This window comes from Perca flavescens, chromosome 15, assembly GCF_004354835.1.
Source record: "Perca flavescens isolate YP-PL-M2 chromosome 15, PFLA_1.0, whole genome shotgun sequence".
NCBI classification, from domain to species: domain Eukaryota; kingdom Metazoa; phylum Chordata; class Actinopteri; order Perciformes; family Percidae; genus Perca; species Perca flavescens.
In genome coordinates, this window is record NC_041345.1 from 5,766,415 (window position 1) to 5,784,616 (window position 18,202).

General features: G+C 41.5%; 1 protein-coding gene across 1 annotated transcript; it reads left to right on the plus strand.

The window, feature by feature from the left end:
• The first annotated feature begins 9,047 nt into the window (after positions 1-9,047).
• fam20cl (family with sequence similarity 20 member C, like) lies at positions 9,048-17,806 on the plus strand. The gene is made up of 10 exons (XM_028599122.1): positions 9,048-9,577; positions 10,465-10,643; positions 12,579-12,657; positions 12,859-12,951; positions 13,229-13,344; positions 14,095-14,275; positions 15,894-16,003; positions 16,183-16,264; positions 16,433-16,492; positions 17,548-17,806. The coding sequence occupies exons 1-10, from the start codon at positions 9,048-9,050 to the stop codon at positions 17,804-17,806; spliced, it is 1,689 nt and encodes a 562-aa protein (XP_028454923.1).
• The last annotated feature ends 396 nt before the right edge of the window (positions 17,807-18,202 follow it).

Consider the following 18,202-nt stretch of genomic DNA (forward strand, 5'->3'; position numbering starts at 1 on the left):
CTGCAAAAAGCTGAACATACCAAATACCTCGGACTTTGGCTAGACTCTGAGCTCTCATTTAAGTATCATATTGATTATATCTTAAAAAGAATCAATTTTGGTATTGGTGTTCTCTACCGATCCAGAAAATGTTTTTTTGTTTTTCTTACTGTTAGAAAGAAACTTGCGCAACAACTTATCTTACCAATTATGGACTATGCTGATGTTGTATATCAGGTTGCATCCAGCACTAATCTGCTTCCACTCAATGTTGCCTACAATAGAATTTGTAGATTTGTGCTTGATGTCCTTTTACTACTCATCACTGTATTATGTATGAAAAACTTGGTCTTCCATCACCCTAAATAAGATGACATCGGCATTGGTTGCTGCTTATTTATAAATGTATACATTGCAATTACCCTTGTTATCTGAAACAGCTTACCGTACCCTTCTCTTCTATCTATCACTTGAGACACTCTACACAACTTTTAGCCTTTAGCTTTAAAGCCCCCTCAGACTGGAATAATTTACCTGTAAGTATTTGGGCCATTCAATCTCTCCACTTCTTTAAAAATGCCCTGTTTTCTTATTATAGTAACAACTGTACCTGTTTTTAAGCTTCTACAACACCATATCAACTTTTCCATTCTAGTATGAGCAGTATTCAGAATCATTTTTATTTTGTCACTAACTTGATTATGACGGACTAATTCTTTTTTTCATTCTTTTTTTTTTGTTTTGTTTTGTTTTGTTATGTTTGTTTTTGTTGACTGTTTCTGTTTAGTTAACTGTTGTATGTAATTATGATTGTAATGTATATTCAATTATTGTTTAGGACCCCCTCGAAAACGAGATGGTGCATCTCATGGGTTACTCCTAATAAAGAAATTTTCAACCTACCATTATTCCAAAAAAACTGGATCCTATAATACCATAATACAACTTGATAGCATGTTTAATCTGTTTTTACACTTGTTAATTTGAAGTCTCAAGTCAAAACAGACAGAACCTCGATGGCATCAGGATATCTCAGCCTCTGCTGATCTTGTATCTTGTTCAAACTGTGGTATTTCACCTAGTCTCACTTTGCCAGTCCCTCCTCCAAAGCGCGCTGAAGGAGGGTCTAGCTACTCCACATAGCATTCAGGGATGGGAGGAAAACATGCTCTGGTTTAATGGCATTTCTTTAAACCAATCAGAATCGTCATGGGCGGTGCTAAACTCCACACAGAGCCGCTGCAAAATAGTCGTGTGAGAGAAAACTGAGATTGGACAGATAGTCTAGCTAGCTGTCTGGATTTACCCTGCAGAGATCTGAGGAGCAGTTAATCATAGTCCTCAGAAATCCACCACAGTTTAAAATTACAACACAAAGAAAGCAGAAGGAAACGGAAAATATATGCATCCGGAGGAATTTCCTGCAGCACCGGAGCAAGGATATAGACTATATATCACCAAACCTAGTCTCGCATTGCCAGACCTTCCTCCACAGCGCTCTAGAGGAGGGCCTGGCCAGTCGACACAGCATTCTAGGAGGGGAGAGAAACGTGCTCTTGTATATTGGCATTTCTTTAAACCAATCACAATCATCATGGGCGCCGCACGGGGCCCAGCTGCCTCTGCAAAATAGCCTCAGGAAGGAACTTGTTTTGGTGGAACATGTGTACGTTCAAAAGTTGTTTTAGTCAAACAACAGAAAACTGAGATTGGACAGATAGTCTAGCTAGCTGTCTGGATTTACCCTGCACAGATCTGAGGAGCAGTTTCTTTTACACAATTCTTTGTGTTGTAGAATTACAATACAAAGAAAGCGTAAGGTAACGGATATCCGGCTGAAAAGAAGGACATATTCCGGGCAGCAACAAAGCAATCATGGAAGTGGAAGGTCGTGGACATAGACTACACCGAGCCTAATCAGAAATGAATGAATAGTCTTTACATAATTAATCTGCTTGTTATATGTCTAATTGCATGCTGGGGTTGTGCTCTCTTTCATTATTCCTTTCTATCTTAATCTTTTGCCCTTCATTCCTTCTTTTTTCCTAATTGCCCCACACTTCCTCGTAACACACACACACACACACACATACATACACAACGCCGATCCACACACTTTGCTGCAGCCAATGACAGATTGGCCCATGTGTAGAGATGCAGGATTAGATTATCACACAAGCTGTCACCTTGAAATGGATGACGGGAGAGAGATAGAGAGATGGAGAGAGAGAGAGGTGCATATGAGGTCATGAAAGATGGATGGAGTGAAGAAATGTAGACGAGGAGAAAGATTAGAATGACTCTACTGGGAATACAAGAAGGACGGATTGTAGAAGGTTTATACGATTTTTGTGAGTTCTGTGTGTGAAAATGTGTCTCCCTACGAAAACTGTGTGTATCAAACACACTGTTGCTCTAACTGTAGTTGGTATTCCACGCGAGTCTCACCCTCCTCCAACATCTATCTTACCTCTCCTCCCCTACATCTCTCTCATCCTGTTTTCCTTCTCTTCACCATTTGCATTTGTTCCTCTTTGTCTTTATTTATTGCTCTCATCTGTTTTGCTCCATCACTTCTGTCTCTCCCTCTCATTCTCTCTCTTTCGTCTCCCACTTTTTTCAATCCCAGCCTCCATCCCTTCCTTCCACCCTTTCTCCTTCCCCTCCCCTCCCCTCTCTCTCTCTCTCTCTCTCTCTCTCTCTCTCTCTCTCTCTCTCTCTCTCCCCCAGATGAAATATTCATGCCCATCCATACAGGGACTGTAGCAGCCCAAGCCACAGGAGTCAATGCTTTCAAAGACTTTGGGCCTCTGAAAGAGAGAGAGAGAGAGAGAGAGGTTGTGGGGGAGGAGGAGAGGGAGTAGGCGTAAAACAAGTGAGGAAGTGTAGGCAGAAGAGAGCAGGTGAGAGAAGAATTAGAGACAAGCTGTGACAAAGTGAGAAGAGAAGAAAAAGACCAAGGAGCCCCTCCATCACATCAAACACCAAACAACGCGCGATGAAACGCTTCTTTTGCATTTCACACACACACACACACACACACACACACACACACACACACACACACACACCATCATCATCATCGGCGGTCAATCAAAACAAGCATGTCTGTCCTCTCCGTAGGGTCATCTTCTAGTGGGTCTTAGATGGCTGTACAGGCTAATACGTGATCCACACATTTTGGTGCAGTGAGGACAGGGGAAAGTGGAAGTGGTGAGTGGTAGAGGAGCCTTTTTCTCTTTTTCCTTCCGGTGCTGTCGCTTTGTCTCTGTGACACAGCGGAGTTCCATTTCATGGCGAACAGCTCCTTCCTGCACGGTTGTCTTCCAGCGACGCCTCTCCAAAGCGATCTGCTCCCAGTTGCTTAACACTGGAATTTTGAACGTCTTTAGGCTGATCTTAATATTAATAATTCATTATTAATTAATAAAATGACAAAGTGAAGGCAGAAGAGAGCAGGTGAGAGAAGGATTGGGGATAAGCTGTGACAGAGTGAAAAGAGAAGACAAAGAGTAGGAGGCTGAGTGAAAGACCAAGGAGCCCCTCCATCACATCAAACACCAAGCAACGCATGATGAAACGCTTCTTTTGCATTTCACACACACACACACACACACACACACACACACACACACACACACACACACACACACACACACACAAATATGCATGCACAAAGAGAGAGAGAGAGAGAGAGAGAGAGAGAGAGAGAGAGAGGAAAATACTTGTAGTAAATTAGGAAAAATCTAAATGCATGACAACACCAATTTATCTTAATTATTCATCATGATGATAATGCCCTTGCAGTTTTAGATTGGAATAATGTAACTAACTGGGACTATGGTTTAGGGGTGTCACAGTTCATTAATCTCAGTGGTGTAAACAGATTAACTACGTTTTCAATACAGCATATTTAGGGAGTGCCTGAGTATGTATTTGGATATATTGCAGTGTTTGTAATTGAGCCGTTCGCCAAACAACCGGGCCAATCAGCGTTGGTTTTGAGGCGGTTTTAGGTGGTGATAGACAGATGGTTTATGGTTTATCCAATCAGCTAACCAGTATTTTCAGCCAGCGGTAGCCCTCATTCTGTTAGCTGCTCGCTAATGCTTTTTTTGCTTGGATCCTTCTTTTGGAATATGGACCGGGAACCTGAAAGGGTGCCTTTTATTCGTAAATTCTCGTTACACAAACGGCAAATATCCTTTACTGACATGTTGCTTGCTTGCTGAGCTAACAAGCTTTGCCTGCAGCAGCAGGGGCTTGTGGTTGTATTTTCATACGCTTCGTTGATCTGATTAGTTGATTTGGCCCGTCTATCACCAACATAGGTGATAGACAGATGGTTTATCCAATCAGCTAACCAGTATTTTCGCCCCTTCCCAAAAGTTCTCCAACGGAAAGTTCCCAGATGGATATGCCGAGCAAATGCGAAGCAATCCATCTGGTGGAGTCAGGTTAATACAATTAGGCAGTACTGTGCAATAGTACTATAGCTCTGTGAGGCTGTACTCAAGCACTGTGGTGCTTTGAGCTAAACGCTGTACTGTACCAAGAGAGGAATATACAGTAAGCCTAACCCCTGACACAAAAACAGGGATTTTAAGGACCTGGCTGGAGATATTCCATATTTCTGTTATTGTCAAGAAATCACACCAAAACACCAAAACCAACCATGTGTTAGTCTGTCTCTCAACACTTGCTGTGTCTCTCACCCCAAGCCCTCTGGTTCCTACTGAAGGTGTAAATCTGTAAAAACATGTTTGGAGTATAGTGTTTTTGTTGGGGACTGTTTTCAGCCGTGGATTGGTATGCATTAGCGAGCTGTTTTTGGCAGCAGGGCTGCAACAGCATTGACCCAAAAATAATGGTAATGGAGGGAATATGTCACAGTTACCTTTTGATTTTAAAAACCTTGGGATGGGGAGTTGTACAAGCAAAGAGCATAGTAGAGGCTTCAACTAAGTGTGGGGCTTATAAAGCAGGAGTGGGCTGTAACACTGACATCTGATGTCACACAGGGCACAGGCATAATGAGAGCTCGCATACACTAGTGCATCAGTGCAAGGCATTCACTATGATTAACTGTAGTGTAGCATTATGTAATGTGCTATTTTATTGCTATCTTTTTACATTTCTTCTACTCCAAAGGAAGACCCGAGGTCATTTCTGGGTCAGCCACTTAACAACGCCTACCAAAAGGAAAAATCATTGAAGGCATTGTGTTGCTTTTAATTTCTCTCCAGCCTCTCTCCCACCTTTAATGCCTTTCTCCCATCCACACACACACATAAAACACTCGCATTCAAACAGCCAAATCATCCTTCAAAACTTTGAAGACCCGTTTCCCTCACAGCAGTTGCAGCTTAATGTAGGTTGCTTGGAAACAACCCAGAATTTTGGCACCCAATTGGAGCGTGCGTGTACTTTATCCAGCAGGCAGGCGGACTGCGACTCTGTTGTGCAAACACAGGATAATAAGACAAAGTGAATTAAAGATCACATCTGGCACATGAGAGGGCGCACCAGCAACAGAGGGCATATCACGTGGAGGGTTGCCTCTGAGACCTTGTGTGTGTGTGTGTGTGTGTGTGTGTGTAGTGTGTGTGCGTGTGCATGTGCATGTGCATGTGCCTGAGTGCAAAAACTGCTTAAATGGCACACTCATAAGCACCCAAGAGTGTAATAGTTTTTCGGTGTGTTTTAGCCAGTGTTTGAAGTGCTAGAGGCTGCTGTTTCTCTCTGTGGTTTTCCATCTGTCTGCAGGTGTGTGTGTGTGTGTGTGTGTGTGTTTATATTTTAATCTCATTTGTGACATTTAACAGTTGTTTACATGTAATGAGACACTCTCAGAGGCTGCATATAATGCCACAGCATATTGCTCCAGGTTTGAAAAGAATATCAGCCCACTCTACTGGGACCTGCTGCAACATGCATAATGCATCCTCTCTCAGAGCAGAGTTAGCTAATTAACAGAAACATTGAGTCGGCTAATTAGCAGTAGGCGAAAGAACGATTTCTCAACCCTCAAGAGAACAGAAAATACTAAAAGTCAGAGAGAAGGATTTAAAGTCATAGCAGGATATATAATGGATGATTTATGATAAAAGGGGCGAGGGGGAAAAGAAGAGGGGACAGGTTCAAAGTAAGACAAAAAGAGAAGCTGTGTTTAAAGAGATGAATATTTGATTTGTGTTAGCTTTGGACAGAGCCTGGCTAACTGTTTCCAGTCTTTATGCTAAGCTAATCTAAGCTAACCTAACCAGTTAACGGCTTCACATGTATTGTACAGTCAGGAGAGTGGTACTAAATCTCATTTGATTGTAGACGAGAAAACAAATGACAATGGTTTCCAAAATGTCAAAGTATTGCTTTAGAGATAAGAAGTTTAAGGTGGTATTTCAAAATGATGTATACTATTTTTCAGGGCTACCCCATCGACATTACCACACCTGTGTTATGATTACTATCATGAGTCAGTTATATTTTGCTGGCCCTCTGTACAGGACTGCCGTGCAGCACTGCCATAATCAGCCACTCTGCATTGATCCAGGCAGACTAAAAGATCATTTGGCACTATAACGTGATTCTTTTTCTCTTAACTGTGGGTCACGTAGACACAGGTCACTGCAACCGCAACATGCCAGTCCTCATACTTTTGTTTGCATTGCAGTGACCGCATGATAACACACAAACAATCTTCCCTGGAAAAAACAGGACAAAAAAGGGGGTAGAAATGTCACAAACTCTGAATTTCTACCTCATTAACAGAAGAAGAGGAGAGGAATACAGAGAGGTCTTCAAGGGAAAGAGATGTAAGTAATTCCTCTAGCCTGATGGTCCACACAGGGAATTTGGGAGCAGTGAGTTGTTCAATAATGTATTGATTTTCTTAGTGAGCTCTTCTTTCTTTGAGAATTTGATGTAAATGATAGTCTGACAGTTGTTTTGGCTATGTGTGAATGTATGTATGAGTGCCTGTCTCTCTGTCCATTCACCAGTCTGTCTGACAATGTAAATTAATCAGTGGAGTGTTTACTCTTCTAAATGTTTGTGTGTGTGTGTGTGTGTGTGTGTGTGTGTGTGTGTGTGTGTGTGTGTGTGTGTGTGTGTGTGTGTGTGTGTGTGTGTGTGTAAAAATGTGTCTCTGTGAAAAACTAACTAACTAACTTTGCCTTAGGTACAGAGTGTGGAGAGTTACATGTACTGAATGTTTAAAGTCAAGGTGATGAAGGGAAGCTTTTTTCTCTCTTTTGGGGATTCATTGTAGTTGTATATTGTTCCATATGAGCGTCTAGTTTACTGAAGGATAAAAGATGCAGAAATGTACTTAACACTTGTGTTTCTAAACGTCCCATAAGGTCTCCATTATGTTTGAACTTAAAGGGCCCATGGCATGAAAATTTCACTTTATGAGGTTTTTTAACATTAATATGTGTTCCCCCAGCCTGCCTATGGTCCCCCAGTGGCTAGAAATGGTGATAGGTGTAAACCGAGCCCTGGGTATTCTGCTCTGCCTTTGAGAAAATGAAAGCTCAGATGGGCCGATCTGGAATCTTCTCTTTATGAGGTCATAACGAGAAAGGTTACCTCCCCTTTCTCTGCTTTGCCCGCCCAGAGAATTTGGCCCACCCATGAGAGAGCGAGAGACATCATGGCTTGCAAACAAGCAAAGTGGCAGTTGGTCAAGGCAACACCCCCACCCTCCACCTTGCCTCCCTCTCTTCTCCTCAATAGCATTTAAAGCTACAGACACAGAAATGGCACATCCTAAGGAAAGCTCATTGTGGGACTGGCTCTAGTGGCTGTAATTCTGCACCAAGGCTGAATTTTCAGGAAAGAGACTTCAGATACAGTATTAGGGGACCACTAAGGTCTATATAAAAGAGACTTCAGATACAGTATTAGGGGACCAGTAAGGCCTATATAAAAGAGATTTCAGATACAGTATTAGGGGACCACTAAGGCCTAAAAGAGACTTCAGATACAGTATTAGGGGACCACTAAGGCTTATATAAAAGAGACTTCAGATACAGTATTAGGGGACCACTAAGGTCTATATAAAAGCATCCAAAAAGCAGCATGTCATAGGATCTTTAAGAGGTCAAATCAGGTGTTTAACTGCAGCTGAATTTCTTTAAAAGTGTATATACATTGTATGCGGATACGTTGGATATAGTCTACAGACTTTGATGATCTTCTGACCTGACATTTTTGGTTTGGATTGAAATGTCGCCACAACTATTTGATGGTTTGTCATTAAATTGGTTGGACATTAACCCTCTGAGGTCTAAGGGCATTTTTTAGATATCTTCTTGAATTCTCCTTTAAGGGTATTTGCATATAACTGATCCCTGTGTGTTTCATATCAAAATGTTCAGGACAAACTCAGCTTTCTGCATAGTGATGCCCAAAACTTTTCCAGAGCAATGTATAAAGAGATTACATACCTGCACTCAATTGTTTTGGTGCTTGAAATAAGTTTGGTAAGTCTATATGAATAAAATAGTTAACAAATATCTAACATGAAATTTTGGAATATTTTTTTGAGTAGGAGTGTTGTCAAGCATCACTTGGACTCACCGCTGCATCTTTTGTCCTCAGAGGGTTGATGGCTGAAAGAAATGTGTCTAAGTTTGGTGATTCCTTAACTTTTCAAACCGTCATGATCAGGTCACTTTCAACTATCCAATACTTTGGTTTATGACCAAATACCTGAAACCTGGCTATAGTCCTCTTATCCATTTAATGTGGCCAGTACTGTGCGAGTTGTATCATCAAGTGCTAATTGGCAGTTAATACAGGTTAATACAGATACCTTTGTGAGCAATTCAGTTACTTCAAAGTAATACTTCTTATTCATCTGTTGTTTTTCTTATTTTGTCTACTCCTCTAAGTGTGTATGAGTGGAATGCAATGATCAGAAAATGTTTCGTCATGATAGTGTTTGAAGGGTTGGCAGGGCTACACTGTCTGGATTTTAAATATCTCTCTCTCTCTCTCTCTCTCTCTCTCTCTCTCTCTCTCTCTCTCTCTCTCTTTCTGTTGCTGCCTCTCTATCCTCCAGCATGATACGACAGAACCTGGGTCGATCCATTCTCTCCATCTATCTGGTTCTGGCGTGTCTGTCTCTCGCTCTCCACCTCCTTCTGGCATTTTTTTGTCTCTCTGTCCTCCAGACAGTCTGTGTCCCTCCCACCTCTTCCTCTTCCTCCATTCCACGAACAGATATTCAGCAGCATCAGTCCATCTCACACTCCTCCTCTTCAGCTGTCTCCTCTTCACATAAACTGCCATCGATCTCCCACAATGAGGAGCATCACAAACTGAATGCCAACACCTTACACCGTAAAGAGAAAGACTCCATCAGTGATGCCACTGAGAGGGAAAAGAAACTGATTGGAGCTAGAAAAGGGATTCAAAAGGTCAAGGGCCATTCTAAGCTGGAGGCGTTGTTCGAGCACCCGCTGTACAATCTGCCACGTCCAGAGCTGCAGGACGATGATTGGCTGCTGATGCTGAAGACAAATGAACATTCAAGTGATAGAGGAAGCGAGGAAGAGGAGATGAAAGAAGCCAATGAATATGACAGTCAGTGGTAGGTGAAACACAAGAAGAAATTGATAATAGATCAATCTATAAGTATGAACAATAAAAGGTCTGGAAAAAAGCATGTCCACTGTTCTTCATATGTATTAAATGTCCTTTAGATTATGCAATAACATTGTTTTTTGAATTAATAGTTCTTCACAAGGCTGGGGAATTGGAGAGGTACTGAGTTCCAAGTTTTCCGCACTAAAATCTTCCCAAAATGTTAATATTAAAGGTTTTGGCTTGCTTTACAGATGAGATCATAAGCCTCTCTTTAGCCATCTTAGTGGCATGGCTATGTGGATGGTCAGTTTGTCATTCGGTCCACCACTGGATTGTCATGAAATTTGGCCCAAACATTCAACTTTGGTGAACCCCTGAATGATTAGCAGGTCCGAACATTTAAGTGTCCAACATTTTGTTTTATAGCTGCAAAACTAATGGCATTCCCATAACACACTAAATAAGATAGTAGACAGTACTTTGTTGTATGTGCTAATTTAAAATAGCTAGTATTCAAACATGCTGAACCAAAAGGGTGGTCAGCATTTTAGCATTGTCGTTGTTAGCATGTTTGCTTGCTAATATTAGCATTTAGCTCAACGCATCGATGTGCCTAAAAATAGCCTCAGAAAGCAAGCATGACTGTATAGAACAACATACTGTATTACAATTGTCCCACAGTTTCATAAAAAATTGCAAAACGATGTATTATGTGTTGCTTTAGTTGCTAGTGTGTTGCTTTTAATAGAACATTCTTCATTACACAGGTAACACCTACAGCTTGTTTTATATCTCTGAGTCATCCTGAAACAAACTCTCTGAACTTCAGCTTGACTGTAACCTTAACTGGCCAGTTGTGCCTATTTATCACCTCCTCTTCCTCCCCCGAAGGCAGAGTGCCAGTGAAGAGGAAAGCTACGACAAAGTCACTTGGACGAGCAATGTGGAGACCCACCCTCCCTGGCTCCGGTTCCACCTGGGCATCTCTCGCTGGGAGCTGTACAACAGGAAGGATCCCAATCTGGCCCAGCTGACTCACTATTTGGCAACGCAACGTGTCCTCGGTGCCGGTGAGCAAATGAGGGGGACGGGGGCTGACAGTTAGAGGACAGAGAGAAGAAAAGACAGAGCCAGGGAAGTCTAACAGAAGAAAAAGGGTGATGTTAGATGAGGGTGCACACACAGTGACGAAGGTGAAGGATTACCACTTCTATACATTAGATATCAGTCCTCTCTCTTTAATCTTTCTGTTCCAAAATATGCTTCCTGAAGTGTCAGCCACAGAGAATTAATTCTCAGTGGCACGAAAATGCTTCAGGCAATGATTCTTGAAATAGTATCAATGTTCTGCCAAAACCCGCACCTGAACTTGTGTGAAAGCGCTTCATTTTGTCATTAACATATTGAAGATCTGGCTCTGTATTCAGCACCATATTTAGAATGTGATTGAGAAGGCTTTTACTGTGGAGCCAGTTTTTATAAGTGGTGTCTAGTTTACTAGATTTTAATATGCATAACAGTTAAATTAGATTGTATTACATTAGAACTCCTGTTTTTTTTTTCATTTTCAGTGCCACTATCCCCATGTTTAGATTAGTTTTACACATTTTGTTGCCTAGGTGGGTTCAAGGCAGCCCAGATTTAACACGGTACTTCAAACAGTACACTTCAGAGCTCAACATTGCTCAATACCCTGAAATTTCATTTTGAAACTGACCTTTTCTTTACCCTGAATTGTCCTACAATATTTAATAATCTTTATTTACTTTACAAGTGCTAAGGTTTGATTTAAGTAAGGTCTTTCAGATACCTCTTGATGCAATTACACAGTCACAACCAGGCTTGGTTTCTCATTTTATCTCTAATCCTTTTATACAAACAAGCTCCTGAGCCAGAGGCAACACAGTATTGACTAAAAATGTCACTCTGTGAATACAGTAAACGGTGCCAAAGTTCATATTTAGAATTGTGAGGATTTGTGAGGTTTTTAGAAACACATACACACATTCACACAAAGTTACACGTATCACAAAGCATATGTACTTAGTATAAAAAAAACAGGAGGATTCAGCACATTGTTTGATGACCCACAAATCCTTTCAATCTCAAAGTGAAAGTTTGAATAAGGTGGGAAAGCAAACATAGAGATGGCATGTGTTCTAGGCCACACATTTATTGTGTGTGTGCATTGTGAATATCTGTATTACATTTACTGTGTGTACTGTTGGTGTGGTGAAACACACTCACGCACATAATACAAAGTCAAGGTTAAGAAAAAAGTGATGGCGAAAATACAGATCATCTTAAATCTTATTTTTTGTTGTAGGCTCACAAAAATAATACTCCCACAACTTTACACTGACACCCACACACACATGCACGCACACACGTGCACACACACTGAACCGAGTGCATGCATCCCCCACATACACACACATAGGCACACGATTACCCTTGCATTAACACATACACATGCACATTTTGTGTTTACTCATCTCAGACGTCCCTGTCTCGAGCACGCCGCACAATGAATAATGCATTGAGACGGTGCAGATTAGGCACTAATCTCAGCTACAGGCCGACTTTTCTTTCATGTTTAACACTCACCACAGTGTATATATCTTTAAACATTTGAGTTCACATTCCTTTAATCAAATTTATAAACAGGTATTATAAATAAATATGAGATCTCAGGATTTATATCTTTTGAATTATTTACTGGACTTGCTCCTACAAGCATATGCATGCACCAACCAACGCATGTAACCCTAAATCCTAACCCAAATGGAGGGTTTAGTAGCAGTTTGTGGTTTAACTATATACTAGGCCACCATGTCCATGTAGACAAACAGGTGTACTGCACTGCATTAAACATATACCCTGTTCAGTACTCGTATAACCCTTACATGTACTGTGTCTTTAAAAAAAAAAATCAAATATGCAAGTGTGTGATGACTGCAGTATTTTAATGTGCACTCCATATTCCCTTCATGCATATCTTTCAGTCCAGAAGACAGGAGGCACCCAGCTCAAACTGCTCCTATCGTTCCCAAACTACGGAAAAGCTCTGCTGAAACCAATGAAGTAAGACCCCACTGTCCTGACACTGAAAACCGAAATATTGGACTGGACTGAATGCGAAAGTGTTTGTGTTGCTCCGGTTCAGTTAAATCACAACTAGAGGTCACATTTTTAATGAAACAACACAACACACATTTGACTATTACAAATGAGATCAGCATATAGCCTCATGCGTTCCCGTTTATGTGTGATTTTGTTGCACAGACAATCCAGAAACGCTGAGACGGATGCAAACCTCTTCTACTTCTCAGACTTTGAAAGACACAATGCAGAGATTGCTGCCTTTCACCTTGACAGGTACAGAGCCTTTACACTCTGTCAGCAGGCAGCTGGCAGAGGTCCTGCTGGGTAGACAGAGCATTCTGTATCCACCACAGCACTGGTGCAACTCTGAGTTTACCCATTCATGAAGCTACTGTACAGCATCGTAGCATCGGGATGCGAGTAAAGTGTAAATTGAAAAGAATTATAGTGTTTTGCTCTACTTCTTTTTCATTCAATTTTTCAGCTCAGTCCTTTATTTTCGCTGATGCTCTCTGTCCTTACTTCTTTTGTGTATCTTTCCTTTTTTCAGATTGTTGGGCTTTAACAGGATCCCTCCAGTGGTCGGTCGACTCATCAATGTCACCTCGGAGATCAGAGAGATTACCACTGACCGCAGGCTGTCTAGGACCTTCTTCACTTCCCCTGGTGTGTGTGGCCATGCATTTAGGACAGTATGTAGATGCCTACACCCACCTGCACTACTTAGTAACACCAAGCGTCTGGCATACTAGTGTGGACTTGACTCACATAACTTGGAATCGAGTCAGACTCGATTCACAGCTTTGCTGAATTTAGACTCAACTTGATAAAATCAAAAAAGGTAACTCATCTTAGACTTTAACACCAATGACTGATGACTTCACATGGACTTAAGCCTTTTGACTTGAAAATACTTGAGACCTTCCCCCAAGCCCAAAGATGAAAGTATATTATTTGAAAGCTGTTCCAATCACTTAATTTCCTGAATCTACTAACATCAACAATATTCATATTTGGTCTTTTCCATCATAGAGCCATGAGATAACACAAAAAGCACAACCCTATGGGGGAATGCAACGGATGCATTTGTAAGCATTTCTCTAACGCCATCTCTCTTTCAGACACACACACACACACACACACACACACACACACACACACACACACACACACACACACACACACACACACACACACACACACACACGACTTGGAACTTGCCTGTCTTAACTTTGAATTTGACTTGGGACTTGAGTAATAATACATTATTATTATCTAATAAAGTATTATCTAATCTAAGAGTACAAAGACCTGAGACTTACTTTTTGACTTGCAAAAAAATGACTTGGTCCCAACTCTGCTGTCCATAAAAACTGCCCGACCACTAAACTCAAGCTGTCGCCTCTCTGACTCCAGTGGGGAACGTGTGCTTCTATGGCCAGTGTGAGTACTACTGTTCGACAGAGCACCCAGTGTGCGGTCAGCCACATGCGCTGGAGGTTTCCCTGGCTACCATGTTGCCTGACCTCGCCATAGCTCCCCGCAGATCCTGGAGGTCACCATGGAGACGCTCCTACAGCCGCTCCAAGCTAGCACAGTGAGAACACTCTCTAATATTTTTGTTTAAAGGTATCAATATAGGCGTCATAAGCCACGTCATCGCCAGCTGCATTCATGCATTCATCCACTTGGTGGTGGACAGAATATTGGAAACACCTCTCTCTGTTTTAAATGTTATAAATTTTAATGTTTCTATCTTGTTGCTGTTGGAGTTTAAAGTGCTCATATTATGCTCATTTTCAGCTTCACAATTGTATTTAGAGTTTGTACCAGAATAGGTTTACGGGGTTTCATTTTCACAAAACACCATATTTTTGTAGTACTGCATATTGCTGCAGCTCATCTTTTCACCCTGTGTGTTGAGCTCTCTGTTTTAGCTACAGAGTGAGACATCTCACTTCTGTACCATCTTTGTTGGGAGTCGCATATGCGCAGTAGCTAGTTTAGGACTACTAGCCAGTCAGAAGCAGAGTATGAGGGCATGCCCTGACAGTAGCTAGGCGAGCATTATAACGTGTGTTACAACGTGACGGACATTCGTTATGGAAGTGAAGGCTGGACTACAACAGAGCTGTTTGTAGCAGTTTGTGAACAGTGTTTTCTGTTGGAGATGGTAAGTCCTTTTGGGGTGGACTTTGTAAACCTATAATGTGCACAATATATATATATAACACAATAAAGGAAAGGGAAAAAGCCAAAAAGTATAATATGAGCACTTTAAAATTAAGATGAGTGTATGTAGAATCATGAGTCTTCACTGCACTCTGGTGGTCAAGAAGAAGAAGTGCAACACAACATTAAATATGTGGCTAACACACTAGTTAGTTTAATCAATAAAGATGGCAATACTATCACTCATCATTAGTGCAATTATTACAAACAATAAGAGTAATGTCAGTACTTTCTTACACGCCCCTGTGCAGTGATGAAGCTGTTACAAGACCATATGCAATTTTACTTCTGGATCACAACAAAGCAAAAGTGAATTAAGCTAACATAAAATTTTATTAAAGCTGGAGAATACCAATAGCTCAGCCCACAGTCTGTAGAGTCTTCCTGTTTAAGAACATTATGCACAGACTGTCATAATCGCTGTCCAAGGTTCTGATCGTGGGACCACTGGGCCGGGTTACAGGAGCTCTCCGAGGTTCTCACACTAATATGCAGCATTTGATCTAATTGATTTGGCAACTAGAAATAATGTTACTGTGTCATTTTTGGGCACCGTTCTGGCATGTTGTCTTATTTTCATCATCTATTTGCTTATATTGGGGCGGCTGTGGCTCAGGAGGTAGAGCAGGTCATACTTTAATCACAAGGTTTGTGGATTGATCCCTGGCTCCTCCTGTCCTGTCCGCATGTTGAAGTGTCCTTAAGCAAGACACTGAATCCCAGCGCTTGTATGTATGAATGTGTGTATAGATGGGTGAATGAGAGGCAAATTGTAAAGGCTTTGTATGGTTAGGTAGAAAGGTGCTATATAAATGCAGTCCATTTACCAAAAACAAAACCGGCAAGAAATTATTTTTAACTGTAACAAAAGGAACAAAAAATAATCCTTACATTCCAACTAAAATGATTTATTATAAATGAATGCTATCACTGTGGCCGATCGGTATCCATTTTCTTCTACCTAACTTCACTGTTGTTTCCAGGTGGGAGAAGGACCCGGCCTTCTGTGACACGGTGAAACAGACGCCTCCTTACAACCACGGCAACAGACTGCTGGAAGTCATAGACATGGCTGTACTGGACTTCCTCATGAGTCAGTCTCTATATTTTAAACTCCACCCAGTAGTCAGTTGCAACTTAAGGCAGTGTAATGGGGGTCACTGACCTCTACTGTATGTGTTACCATAGTGCCATTATGTCTTTATGTGTCTTCTTGCCATTTCTACAAATATGTCTCTCACATAGTCACATAATGTTTTTTTTCATTCAAAGGCAACATGGACAGACATCACTATGAGACGTTTGAGAAATTTGGCAATGAGACTTTTCTGCTGCATCTGGATAATGGACGGGCGTGAGTACCAGGAACATCTGCTGCTGACTCACATGATAATGGTGTTATTATAGTAGATGTAACAACACATATTTTAAAACAATTATTGTGTGACTTGTTTACTGCCCAAACACTTACATTTTATTTATACTTTCTTATGGCTGAAATGTTGTCGATAATGTTTTCCAGGTTTGGGCGTCACTCTCGGGATGAGCCATCTATTCTCACTCCTTTGAAACAATGTTGCAGGTAAAACAAAAGACAAAAATGTCTTAAAAATGAAGGATGGGCAGAGATGGGGACTCGAGTCTGAGACTCGGACTCGACTCGGCCACACGTGAGAGAGGACGACAAACATGTCGACTGCACCGGCAGCTGCTGTGTCATTCATCAGAAGCGTTGGCTTTAAAAACTTCCTACAACAAGGCCCAAAGTAGGGCGCCTGGACGCAATGGCCATGGGTTCGGTTTTGACCTGCAGCCCTTTGCTGTATGTCATTACCCCCCTCTCTCTTCCCTTTCATGTCTTCGCTCTCCTGTCAGAAATAAAGGCCCAAAATGCCCCAAAGAAATTATCTTAAAAAACAAAAAAAGACAAGGCCCAAACAGAAGAAGCGCTGAATGCTAAATATGTGGACTCTAGCTCAGAGGTGTCAAACTCAATTTCCCAGAGGGCCACACTGGAAACTAAGAATCACATCAAGGGCCAGACATGTTTAGTTTATTCACATGCTTTTATTTCATCGAAAAAGTCAAGGATCTTTTACTGGATTATTGCATGTCTCATATATTCTTACTTACAGTTTGGTCGACATAAAGCCCCAAAAAATTAACTTAGCCATCAAAGAAAAAAAGCAACAAAAACATTGGAAAAAATGCCAGAAAATGCTCCCAAAACGTGGGAAAAAGGCACGAAAAGCATCTGCAAAAGTGACAAAAACTTCAGGAAAAAGCTCCAAAAACTAGGCGGGCCAAAATTTATTGTGAACCTAAATTGATATGCGGGCCGGATTAAAATCTGCGAGGGGCCGCATTTGGCCCGCGGGCCTTGAGTTTGACACATGTGCTCTAGCTCAAAGACTTAGTAGCATCTCTGAGGATGGGTGAAAGAAATTGTGAGAAAGTAGCCACAACCATGTCATTGTAAGTTGTAGTACAGAAAACATTTAATTTAGTAAATATCGACATGTATTCCAATGAAGGACCCAGAGAGGGGTGAGGAAACCTAAATGCTCTTGCAAAACTCGGGATTATTTGGGTGTCAACCTTTCAATTGATTTTGCTCTTCACTCGCTCACTTTATAGGATCCATCGCTCCACCCTCCTGCGCTTGCGTGTCCTGTCCCTCCCTGGCTTCCGTCTGAGTGATGTCATGCGGGAGTCGCTGGTCCAGGACCCTCTGGCGGGCGTGGCCCCCCTCCTCTCTGAACCGCACATCTCTGCTTTGGACCGACGCCTTGAAACCGTCCTGCAGGTGGTGCAGGCCTGTCAGGAACACCACACAGATGTTATTTACGACGACTTGGAAGGTTACGATCAAGACTATGATCAACAGCCTGACTGAGTCAAAGAAATTAAAAAAATTACATAGTTCTGTCATATATCTGTGGAAATCATTTTTGTCACATAATCTGCATATGAATGCATGATGACGTTAAGGTCAAAGCTGGTGAAAGAGACAAAAACAAAACGTTTCAGATATAGTGCATGTATTACTTCACAAGAAAACTGTGAAAAATCAGAGAAAAGTCTGAATCAAATTCAAACGATTGTCTTTCTTGCGCCTTTGATAATCTGGGGACCCCTCAGAATGTATTAGATTAGGGGCCTGACCGCCGAGTAGGGAACCACTCTTATAGGTCACACAGGATGAAAGTAAAAATAGAATTTAAGTTGTGTAAAAACAGGATGACGTAGTGTTACACACTCACATTATTTTGGCATCCGGAGCACAAAAGTG

Excerpts from the sequence above, each read along its gene's own strand:
- fam20cl (XM_028599122.1), top strand. The coding sequence starts at position 9,048 with ATGATACGACAGAACCTGGGTCGATCCATTCTCTCCATCTATCTGGTT. Across the intron at positions 16,004-16,182 it reads TGTACTGGACTTCCTCATGA|GCAACATGGACAGACATCAC; the intron begins GTCAGTCTCTAT and ends TTTCATTCAAAG. Across the intron at positions 16,493-17,547 it reads CCTTTGAAACAATGTTGCAG|GATCCATCGCTCCACCCTCC; the intron begins GTAAAACAAAAG and ends CTCACTTTATAG.